Source organism: Cricetulus griseus (assembly GCF_003668045.3).
Source record: "Cricetulus griseus strain 17A/GY chromosome 1 unlocalized genomic scaffold, alternate assembly CriGri-PICRH-1.0 chr1_1, whole genome shotgun sequence".
Classification (NCBI taxonomy): Eukaryota; Metazoa; Chordata; class Mammalia; order Rodentia; family Cricetidae; genus Cricetulus; species Cricetulus griseus.
Window position 1 is genome coordinate 141,111,802 of NW_023276807.1, and position 12,315 is coordinate 141,124,116.

Genomic DNA, 12,315 nt, shown 5'->3' on the forward strand with positions numbered 1-12,315 from the left:
TTATTGGACCTTCCATTGGTAGACACCTTTTGTTGAACTAGCTGGGCCATATACTATAAGCCATTCTAATAAATCCCATATATATCAGTTCTGTTCATCTAGAGAACCCTGACTAATACAAGTTTTTTCATGCCCAATTTTTGCTTTGTATGTACATTTTCTTTCACTGAAATAATAAAAAGTATAAGTGAATTTTATTTAGTGGAAACTCATTTTTACTGTTAAGTACTTGTCTTATTTCCCAGTAAACCTCCTGTCAGCAGCACATGCATCCTGTAGGAGCAGTGGTCTACTGGATATCACACTGTTAAGTTCCAGATTGACTCCTTAGGAAAAGCGTCACACATTTTCATCTTGGTGGGCAGTGGTTCTCAACCTTCCTAATGCTGCGACCCCCTTTAATACAGTTCTTCATGTTGTGGTGACCCCCAACTATAAAATTATTTTTGTTGCTACTTTATAATTGTAATTTTGCTGCTGCTATTGTGAATCATAATATAAATATTTTTGGACATAGAGGTTTGTCATGGGGTGGGTATATGTCCAGTTTTTTTGTTTGGTTTTTGGTAGAAAAGTAATTAGATGATTCCTTTCTAGGGGTGTGATCAAATCTTCCAGTCATAACGCTTTAAAACATAGTTAATAGAGCAGTCTCGGAAACTAAGCCTTCTCATTCTTTGGACCATTGTTGTGTTGTGTTCTGTTTTATTTTTTTTTAGTAGGTATTTCTGTGGGCCTTATTCAATTGTCCAGATAGTTTGTGTTGATCATCTATAAACACAACTATCTAAAATTATTAATGTTTTCCACTTAAGTTACAAGTGTGTCTGTTTTCCTAGACTCTTCATAGAGGAGAAGGTATCAGCTTTTGGGTCAGCTTTTAGATATATATACCATCCTGACATTGGTGGAATATAAGTGAATATGCAAAATCCTTGTCCTCCTGTAGCATCCATTCAAGAAGGTACCCATGTTCTACCCTTTTATTTTCCTTTAACTGTGTTGAATATTTGCCTGTTTTGCATCAGCAAGATCTCAGTATGTTAAATCCTTTTAGAGTCACGCTGGATGGTTGGGACTGGTGGCCTTTTTTTTTTTTTTTTTTCTTTTTCCTTTCTTTGCATTACTTCATTCCCTACTGAGAAACTTGGCAGCTGGTTTTGATCAGTGACCTTTGAGATTAAGTGACTTTACCCTCTGGATGTAAATGTGAGCTCTCTTCCTACTCTGAGCTCATTCTCTCAATTTAGGCTTAATTGAGAAAGATTTGGTATACGGAATGGCAAGGGCTTTGGTCATTTTTCCCGGTGAGGTTATGGTTAGGCTTAGAGAGAAATTTTATTGCAGTGAATGAATTGATAGGAGAAGTCTTGAGCTGCTCAAGACACAAAGGTTTAGAGCTGGAGTGATGGCTCAGCAGTTAAGAGCACTGGCTGCTCTTCCAGAGGGCCAGAGTTCAGCTCCCAGCACCTTCATGGTAGCTCACAAGTGTCTGTAACTCCAGTTCCAGAGAATCCAAATAACCTCTTCTGACCTCCCCAGGCACCAGGCATGCATGTAATACACACATCTACTTAGCAGGCAAAACACTTGTGGTATGAAAGAACAAGGCCTCCAAAGGGAGTGGCACTCTTAGGAGGTGTGGCCTTGTTGGAGGAAATGTGTCACTGTAAGGGTGAGCCTTGAGATTTCTTTTGCTCAAGCTTCCTTCAGTGTGACTTTAAGTCAACTTCCTGTTGCTTGCAAAATGTGGCACTCTGCTCCAGCACCACGTCTGCCTGCACGTGGCCATGCTCCCCACCATGATGACAATGTAGCAGAACTTCTGAAACTGTAAGAGCTGCCATGGCCATAGCGTCTCTTCACAGCTATAGAAAACCCTAAGACAACACTTAACACAAATCCAATCTTACTGTGTTTTAAATTTTCTCCAAACCTTCCTCCTATACCAATTTACTCAACAAAGCATTTGAAAAACCGTTTTGCCTGGGTTTGAGACAGACATACTAAGACAAGGAAGGCACTGCCTCTAAAAAACAAAAAGCTTAGCCTTACAATGTCAACTGAGTCCATCAACCAAGCTGGATTGAATTGTAAGATTTTTCCCATGGTGTCAAAACAGCAGAGATCATGGATTCCTTCACCCTACTTTGGATTATTACATAATAGAGAATTAACTGATTTTGAATACTTTGGTCATAATTTGACCTATATCTTTATAAAAAAAAGTTAATCATTGTTTTTATATTGGAATCACAAATCCAAAGCACTAAATTTGTAAATTAATGTTTTCATAGAAGAAAATCAATAATGGCTAGTTTGAGAAAACAGTAGATGAAACTTACCCTGTCAACAGAAAATTGACCATGTAACCAGTTTCTGTCCTTAAAAAAAAAAATTCATTAGCCCTGTCCGGATATTTTAGCTTTTTGCCCTAACTTACTTGTAAACATTACCACTAATTTCAGCCTTGAGTGTAATGTAGAGCTTCTTTCTGTGGCTAACTCCTGGGTCAGGTGGGCTCTGTACCTACATTAGGGTCCCTGTGTTTACTGCTCTCCCGTTTGCCCTACCCTGCTACTATGTTACACTTCAGATCATAAACAAAGTATCTCTCTAATTAGGGGACATTCAGCCAACCAAGCAAGGAGAGCATCTAATTCAGTGGGATTTTAAAAAATCTGCTCAAATGGGGCTCTTATTAAATGATCTTCTGAGCTTTAGTTATTACTTTCATAATAATAATAGATATTTTTATCATGACATCTTCTTGTCCTCTAGATTCTGAAATTTGTAAAAGGATTTTCCTAGCACATAAGGGACTCATTATTTCATTAGCAAATAGTTACTCAACAGCAGTTCCAGACCTTCAGAAATATAAGACATGTTTTTCTTTGGAAAGGTCCACCCTTATGGTAAACATTAAAATACATCATTTTACATATTGAATATAGGTAGGTTTTGGGGGCAAATGTTCAATGTGTCCTTAAAAATAACTTTGCTCTTGAAATGATATAGCCATTTTTGCTTTTGATTAATGGGACTTCATAATCATACAGGAAAGTGGTAAGGAAAATTACTAGAAATTGTAGCCTACCTAAGTGGCAAGCAGCATTGAAAGCTATCTGTACTATCCTGTACAGGAATGTTATGTGAGTTCCTCTAGAACTTACTCTGTGGTAGAAAACAAAAAGACATAAATTACTAAAGCTAAATCTACGCTTAGCATTCTCAGGGATGCTTCCAATTCACTAATGCATTTTAATGTGATTAAAATCTTAGACTAAGTCAAGAATGGCAGACTCAGCTTGTGGCTCTATCATGCAGTGTGAGCATGTCATATGACTGCTCTGAGCCTTAGTTTCCCACTGAGTCACAGAGCCTATGATTCTCAAGAGAGCGAAGTGTGCAGAGAGCATGAAAGGCTCTGGGAAGGGACCCTGGCTCTTGCTTAGTGCTCATAAGCATTAGTTACTTCAGGGCTACTGTTAGACTGTCTGGCTTGACTGTACCAGCACAGTAGACCTATCTCATGATGAAAGTGTCCAAAGTATTTAGCTAGGAAAAAAAACAAAACAAACAAACAAAAAAACCCCAAAACACTGATGCCTGTTTCCTTACCATTCAATATTGGCAATCTAATTAAAATACGTTAGGTGCTTCAGGAGAGGAAAGGGTTAAATTCTTAGGCAAGAAGAGAAATGAGTTAATGCATATTTCTATCCTGCTGGTCCAGATGAGAGCATGCTTTCTTTGAAAGACTTCCAGATGTGGAATGTGGGCCCTGAGAGCCAACAAAGTAAAATGTCATCAGTGTCCTCCGAGTCTCCTGCTGAATGGCAGCTGATAATTTGTATAGCTGGCAGAATGTCTGGAGCAGTGCTAGCAACAAGTGCACTATTAATAACATGCTTTTATCTGCTCCTTTATCACTGACTCTTATTTTGTGCCATTGCCCAAACCTGACACCCACTGGTTCCACACAAGCAGTGCCAGCATGGCACAGCAGAGCACCCCTTATCACTTAGATTCCTGCCCCCATGTTGTCTGCATCTCGAGATACAATGCTATGGTTGTCTTGATTCTAGGCTTGCTGACACATGCTTCTTCATTGGGGGAGGCCCTTAGATGACTGGCAAGATCATATATTAGGACAAATACTTTCCCTTAGGTTTTGTTGAGTGAAAAATGAAATGTATTTGTAACATTTCTGTGTATGTATTTTAAGGGTTTATTTGTAGTCTAAGTATAACAATTGGTTAAAATGAATTTTGCTAAAGTGTGATTTGGAATCACTTACTCTACATCACTTGCCTCAAATGGCTAGAGACATGTAAGACAATGCTGTTGTGTTCATAAGGGGAAAACTAGGTTTCTTGAGGCTCTGAGCACTCAAGATTATAGGTGTAGTGTATCCCCACCCCACACCCCATGGAAACTGAAGCCATACCACTGGAACTCACATCCTGAGTACCACCTACTTAGTCCTGCCTAGGACAGGAGCAAGACAGAACTGGGGCCTGAAAAGTACAGTGTAGTTGTATCAAGTTTGTGTATTGTTTCAAGTTTCAGTCTGGCAGAATAAAGTTTCCTTCGTGCATTAAGTTTCGCTATCAAATTGACTAGGAAACCTGGAAGTGGAAATGCAGTTCATCTTAAGCAAAATTAAGAGTAACCATGTATAAAGCAGAGCTGTCGAAGGGCAAAAGGCATCAAAGAGGAAATTTAGTAGAGCGGGCATGATAGTGGGACAAGAACCAACAAAACCACAGTGAAGGCCTGCTCTGACCATACCAGAAGTGGGCAGGCAGGTTTCCCCAGGTTCAGCTTGACAGAGACGACAGACATGTGCAAAGCAGTGAGAACCGAAGCAGATACTTACATGGGAAAGAGGAGCCTGAGTACGGCAGGGTGTTGTGAGCAGTCTGCTAGCCTGACTGACCTCAGTTGGTTTAGGACAATATACAAATCCTATACCAAACAGATCTAGTACCTAGAATATGACTCTGATCCTTTCTCTTTATCAGCCTTCAGGAGACAGCTTCTCAGAAAAAAACTATCCCACTCAAAGATTTTTGAACCAACAGAGTTAATAATGCTACACAAGAGAGCGGGTGGGGAGGGGTGGCAGAGAAGAAATAAATAACTAGAAAAATGTTACACAACTGAAATGGCTCCATAGAATATGAAACTGATAATCATATTACTATGATTTAAAATACCTATTCAGCAACTTCTCTGTGCATTCAGCAAGAGCTCAATGCAGAGAATGATTTCAAAGATGGTGACAGGCATGGTAACATAACACATGCCTATAATCCCAGCACTTGGAAGGCAGAGAAAGGGGTATTGCTGCAAGTCTCGGTACAGCCTGGGCTGCATACCAAGGCTCTGTTTCAAAGAGTAGAGGTGGAAGGAAGGAAGGAAGGAAGGAAGGAAGGAAGGAAGGAAGGAAGGAAGGAAGGAAGGAAGGAAGGAAAAAAATCGTTGATGATACACCGAGAAAGGGTAGTAGATAGGCCATAAACAGAAGAGAAGAAACCACTCAGAAATGAAAGTGGCCACAAAGGATCAGCCATGTGACCCAACACCAGGGAGTGGGAGAGCTGATTGAAAACAAGCCAAGAAAACAAGGCAACAGCTGAAACTGGAAAAAAATAAAGAAAGAGCAGATATCAAGTAGACACATCTGGAGTCCCTGAAGAGCTGAAACAACAGGACAGATGTGAACATTAAGTAAAAGGGCCAGACCACATGTGGAGGGAAGGGAATGCGACAGCTCTGTCTTCACACAGCTTGATCCGGACTTTCACATGTACCATCCCTAAAGAACAAAAGTGACCCAATGGTGTGACAGCCACCTAACCTGCCACCTGGCTTCACAGATGTACAGTTTGACCCATCCCTGGAGGCAGTGGACATTGGTGGTGCCCTGACTATCGTGATTCCCAAAATCAATTCTTAGGTTTCTTTGTAAGTTTTAAAAAGCTTTGTACCATATGAGCTCACAGGCCTCCATTGTGTTTGAGTGAGTACATTGCTATCTAAGCCATGGGCAGCCAAGCCCACAAGCTTTCATTCACAGATGGTCTATGGCTGCCTTTATGCTACAACAGCAGTGAGTGGTTGCCAAGGCCCCATACTCTCTAAGCACAAGCTCGCCAGCCTTTTGCAGAAAAGATCAACCTCTGACATAGTCTTTCCCTGAAAAAAATACTCAAGACGTTGGTAATGCTGGTGACCTCTGCTGAGTGACTTGAAGGTTCTGGAAAGGATGGATACTGACTTCCTGCTCCCTCTGCTCTGGTACCCTCTGACCTCCTCACCATGCCATTAAATATTGCAGGGAGGAGGAGGAAAGGAAGGATAGGAAGAGGCTCTGAGGTTCTGGAAGTCCCTATCTTCTTGTGTTGCCATCATATCACATTTCCTTTTACTCTTGGAGGGAATGAGTGCAGTTCAGACATTCCAGCAGGAGCAGAGAATTGCTGCCAATGCCAGGTGGCTCATGGGAAAAGTAAGGCGCCATGGGCTTGATGTTCTCCTTGCACATGTGAACAGTGAGGAGAATGGCAAAGTAGCTTTCAAACAAAAGGTACAAATGGGCTTGGGATTATAGTTCCAAAATCTCTTTTAAAGAAAAATTTAGGGCTGGAGATAAGACTTAACGGTTAATAGCACTGACTGATCTTTCAGAGGACCCAGGTTCAATTCCCAGCACCTACATGACATCTCATCACTGTCTTTAATCCCAGTTCCAGCAGACATGACACCCATGGCAAAACACCAATTCACATAGTATGTGTGTATTAATTTACTCAACATAATAGTCTCCTACTTAGGCTCAGTTGTAAAGTGTTTAAATTGCCTCAATGCTCAGTGTTCCACTTTCTAAGGACTTTTAAAGACTTACTGATTTTAAAAGTAATGAATCAACTAGTGGAGACTCAAATACAACGGGATCAAATTGTATGTGAAGCTACTAAGTAAGAGCTATCTCTACCTTCAAGAAAAAGTTTCAAAACCAAATACCCCACCTGCTTCCACTCTTTCATCCTACTCCAGTACATCCATCTTCAGTGACACCATTCTTAACATCTAAGCTACACCTTTACATCTAAAGGCCAGTAAAGTTTGCTCTGGTCCAGGGAAGCAAACATCAAATTTTTCTATCCTTTGAATGATCACAATTCATGTACATAGCCACTTTGTGGGGTTCTGTCCAAATCCTCATCTCAAGTCAGCGGGTCAGGTCATTTTATAGTTCATTGTAAGGCTCCAGTTGTACCTCAGTAAAATGACAACCCAGCTGCTTCCTAAAGAACTTTCCAGGAGAGTCACAGAAGAGAGATGTTCTGCGAAGAATCCTCAACTACCAGACACTTAACCTTGTTCTGCTCTACTTCTATATGTGTAGTCAGAGCCTCTAGAAACCTGAGTGAGGTTGCAGCTAGTACAGCTCCCAGTCATCTCCATGCAAGGATGAAAATGACTTGAGCAGAGCTCAGCTTGTGAGTGTAGACACAGGCTGAGTTTTTATCAGTCAGCTACACTCCCTGCTTTACAAGCCACCTTATAACTCTGCAAACGAGGAAAGCATCTAGAAGGTGCTCCATAGATTTTCACACACTCCCTAAGATATCTATTCGGACTTTCATTTGCCTACAGAAGATAGAATTTGTTCAAACAGCCCCACAAACAAGACTGGGTCATATTAGTAAGATGCTCGTGCCCATGAATCAGCCCAAGACGGTGAAAGAGTGGTTTAAGAAACATAATCTGTAGGGGTGTTAAATCAGGACTCACTGTGGTAATTCCAGCCACATGACCCAGGATGGGGACCAGTCACCAGGCGGGGTCACATTGTGGTTGGAGTCCAGGGCTGCTGGGCTGCAGTCTTCCTGGAGCTCCTGTTCCTTGACTTCCAAGGCTTTGAGTACCACTGAGGAGGATGTGCTCTTCAATATGGCAACGGCCTCTGTTCGGCTGACCTCTGTGAGCTCAATCCCGTTCACATTCAATAAAATGTCACCTGAGGCCAGAGAAGCAGAAGCATCCTCAGTGAGTGCAAATGGGATTCTGCTCCATGTGTGACAGGACAGAGGCTGAATGGGCATGTGGACAGAGTGAGGATCAGTATGTCTCTTGAACTCATAGTGACACAAGACTGGGTCTCAATTAGCACATAAGTAGAGCATGTGGGAATGTCTTGTTGGGAGTCTCTACACATTACTTACCAATGTTCACCTGTTCCCTTATATAAGCTAGTTTTGTTTGTTACTTAGCCAAAGACAACCTACAATTTCGCTCTTTTAATTTCCTGTTTTCTTTAGCACACAGTGAGAATGATTGACTAAGTCCTCCCATGCCTACACAGAGCCTGGTGTATGGGAGGCTACCAACATACGGAGACCAAAACAGGAGTTAGTGTCTGGCTCGGGAGACCAGAGCAGATCAAGAATAGGCCTGGACCTGAGCTTTCATGGAGATGGAAATCAGGTACCATTTGTAGTCACCGACTCTCTGTGCTGCACAGAGCCAGCAGTAGCTAAGTGCCCACTTTATGCAAAAATACTCCTGTATGTCACTTCTCTTCGCCCCTCATCATTCTTCACTCAGGTGCTTGCCGAATAGCAAGAGATATTAAAAGGTACCTTCCTCTCCTTGCTTTCTAATTCATTTATCTCTTGGTTCTTTTGAGGAGGTGTGTGCCTCTTATACATCATCTTTTTCATACAGAATAATTGTAGACAGGAGGAAAATGACAAAGGGTGGCCACAAAGCTTGCTGACTAGAAAAGAATGCTGTACCATGCCACCCCCAACTTCTAGATCAGCAGGCAGAGTGACTGTACTTGAGAAATTTTATTTTGTCTTAAATCTGAGCTCTTTAAAAGCACAATTCCTCTACCTAGGCAACCTCTTCATATGCTTGTACAGTGTTATTAACAGTGTTATTAACACATCCTTGCAGAGGTAAACTGCATACCTCCCTTCATGTAGAGAAGCCCAGAACAGGAGTGGATAGCAGAGGTCTACTTGCCAATGAGCAAGTCCCTCCGATGATATTTAATTATACCACTGAATCGGCATCTATCAACTAATTGAGTCCACAAAATGACACAATTCATAAATCAGTTTCATTACTGGCAAAGAACCAGTTAGAATGTGTGGAACTGGATTATGCCTTAGAAGTAACTTGGCTCATAGGTTCATTGATTGTCCATCCTGGAAAATCTAGGGACTCTAGCTTTCCCAGCAAAGCTGCCTCACACCCACTCACATGCACTAAGAGGGGTGAGCCTGGACTACAGCTGCAGACATGCTCATCCTAGTCAAAGAGGCACAACCATCACGGCCAAGTCCATCTCACATGCTCCGCCACCCCAGCACCTTAATCCTCTTCATTTTGTACCTGTTTTTATTCTTCCATCTCTGCTTATGACTCCTCCAGGCTCAACACTGATGACATAGATAGGCAAGTCCCATTCCCTGTGTGACGCTCCCCCTCCAACGGTCATGCCGAGAGATTCGCTGGGGTCTTTTCGGACACTTACAACCTTCTCATGACAAGTGGCTGCAGGATGGAGGGGCTGAAGGTACAGATACAAAGAACATGGCACATGCACTCACAAGGCATTTCCACAGACACACATGTTTCAATGCATCAATAAGGTGGTGGTACCCAGTGTCTCAGTGGGTACCCAGGTACCCACACACAAAGAGAACCATCACATAACAGAGTTAGAGCATCACAGATTCCAAAAGTTTACATTTCAAAATGGAAGAGTAAACAGAAAGGGAACAGCCTGGAGACCGTGGTAGAAATCTGGAGCTTACAATGTCAACTGTATCCCAAATCTCTCAAGGGAGTCATCCATTTTTGACAGTGATAGGTCAACTTCATTATTCACGAATATCAGTACATCTTTTCACATTTAAAATTAATTTATTGTGTGTGTGGAGGTTTTGGGGGCACATGCTATAGCATGCATATAGAGGTCAGAGGACGACTTACAGAAGTTGGTTCTCTTGCTCCATCTTTGGGTCCCAGGGATCAAACACAATCTGTCAGACTTGACAGCAAGTGTCTTTACCCATTGAACCATCTTGTTAGCTCAGCAAGCTTTTCTATGTGTAAGAATTAAAACACAAAATGGACCTGGAGTGATGACTTGATGGCCAAAATCCCTGCTGCACAAGTCTGAGGACCACTGGATCTGCAGCACTCGTATATAAAAGGCCAGGCATATAAAAAAGGTGACTCAAGTGTAATCCAGAGTTCAGGGATCGACAGAGCAAGATGGAAGGAGATAGGCAAGCTCCACTTTAGCGAGAGACCCAACCTCAGGGAATATGATAGAGCACAGCCAAGGAAGACACCTGATGCCATGCTGCAGCCTCTTTGTGCACACACTCACGCATGCACATGCACCCATGTTTGTAAATACACACACGCATGCACACAAACCACGCACACATGCAGCAATTTGCCCTGTTTTATCCGTCTTTCCCATTTTTGGTGCTTTTCAAACATCACTGAGCGAGAGAGTCAGCTGAGGACACAGACTGCACATGGCCTGTGTCTCTGATGGCCTTCTGCCTTCCCCACCAGAGGGACAGAGAGGTATGTGAGAGAGAGACTGAAGATAGTGATGGAGAAACCTCAAGTTCTCAGTAAATTCCTCATGCTGAGTTGCCCAACTTGGAGTGGGAGGAGGAAAGCAGACATAATCCTCTCTGTCTGTCTTTTCTCCTCACTCCCTACTTTGGAGACCTTGGATTGTTCCCTAATGCTTAAAATCCTGACTTATGGTGAAATGTAGTTCAAGATGATTAAAAAATGTGGGCAACTAAGAAGCTGTATGGAATATTTTAGAATGTTTACCTAGGGTTTAAAACATCAAACACTGTAGACATCTAAAAAGCATCGGGGCCTACCCATGCACCTTATAGCTTGCTATAAAAATCACTGCTGGGATATGGTTAACGTGTCTCTGTGACACTTATCTGGTCATGTTCCCCTTCCAAACTCACATGGGTGACCCCAGGACTAATGATGGTGCCTGTTAGTGCTTAACTCTTCAACTGGATAGCTTTTCTGTTCCCACAAATCCTGGCTTTCCTTTCTTGGTATTTCTTGGAAGCGTTTAAACTCCTATTTCCAAATGCCATGTTGTTTTCCTAAGTCAGCTTAAAAACTGATCATCAAACGTTCATGTCCTTCACTTTTCAGGTGGTGGAGGTATTTCAGAAGGCAGGGAGAAGCATGAATGAAAAGAACTGGTTTCCCAGTACATTTCCAGGAATTCAGACACATGATACAGTATCTAATTAGCAAAGATCTAATTAGATACTCCTGGCTTTTCCACAGTTCACAGTAGGCGGCGAGAAGGAATTATGAAGCCTCACTGTGGCACAGGCCTCTCTTTTAGTAGTTTAGTGAGTGAAAATACAACACATTCTACTTAATTCAACTGAATTCATTACATAGATACAAGCTTTGTGTAAGATATTTTAAAATCTCACATATAGCTTAATATTAATGAATATTATCAGAATAACTTTAAAACATTAACTATATTTATTTGAAAGAAGGTATCAGGGAGTTTATCCAGAAAATTCTTTAGCAGGGTGTATTTGGTCTGTCTAGATTGCTTTCTATACAAAAACATAGAACTTAAGGGTTTGTGAAGACATGACTGGCTAGAGATTTAGGATTAAGGTGATCTCAGGCCCCCTGATTATAAAGCAGAGGTTTTTTGTTTGTTTGTTTGCTTTTTGTTTTGTTTTTTGGGGTTTTTTTTTTTGCAAATATTGCTCAAAAAAAAAAAAACCACCTCAACTTGTGGCCTAATGTGGAAGGAAAAGGCATTCATTCATTCCATCCTCTCTGTTTCAGGAATAAGCCACATATAAGAGTGTTTGGATTTTTTTTTAAACATTGATTTATTTTTATGTATATGGGTATTTTGTGCCATGTGTGAACAGTGACAAGAGATCATTGGATCCCCTTGAACTAGAGTTACAGATAGTTGTGAGCTGTCTTGTAGGTGCTAGGAACAACTGGCAGCAGGGGTAGGGTGTGTTGGGGGGGTGTCCTTTTCAAGAACAGCAAGTGTTCTCAATTACTGAGCCATCTCTCCAGCCCTGTTTGTTTTTAGTAACAAGTGACATGAGGTCATCAGCTATCGGGGAAGTGGCTGCTAGAAGCCAATCATCACCATGGGAATGGGCAGTGTTTGTGTTGATTAGACGCCCATTTAAATGAAGTATAGACCTTGCATCTAATAGAAGCCACACACAAAAGCACAAA

The 12,315-nt window shown here is 41.7% G+C and overlaps 1 protein-coding gene across 1 annotated transcript in view; it reads right to left on the bottom strand.

The window, feature by feature from the left end:
• Lnx1 (ligand of numb-protein X 1) overlaps window positions 1-12,315 on the bottom strand; it is a 32,093-nt gene that overhangs the window by 2,235 nt on the left and 17,543 nt on the right. The window contains exons 7-8 of the mRNA XM_027390899.2: window positions 9,415-9,592; window positions 7,807-8,032 (exon numbers count right to left, since the gene is read on the bottom strand). Of these exons, the coding sequence (XP_027246700.1) occupies window positions 7,807-8,032; window positions 9,415-9,592 (404 nt within the window). The remainder of the gene's footprint in view (window positions 1-7,806; window positions 8,033-9,414; window positions 9,593-12,315) is intronic.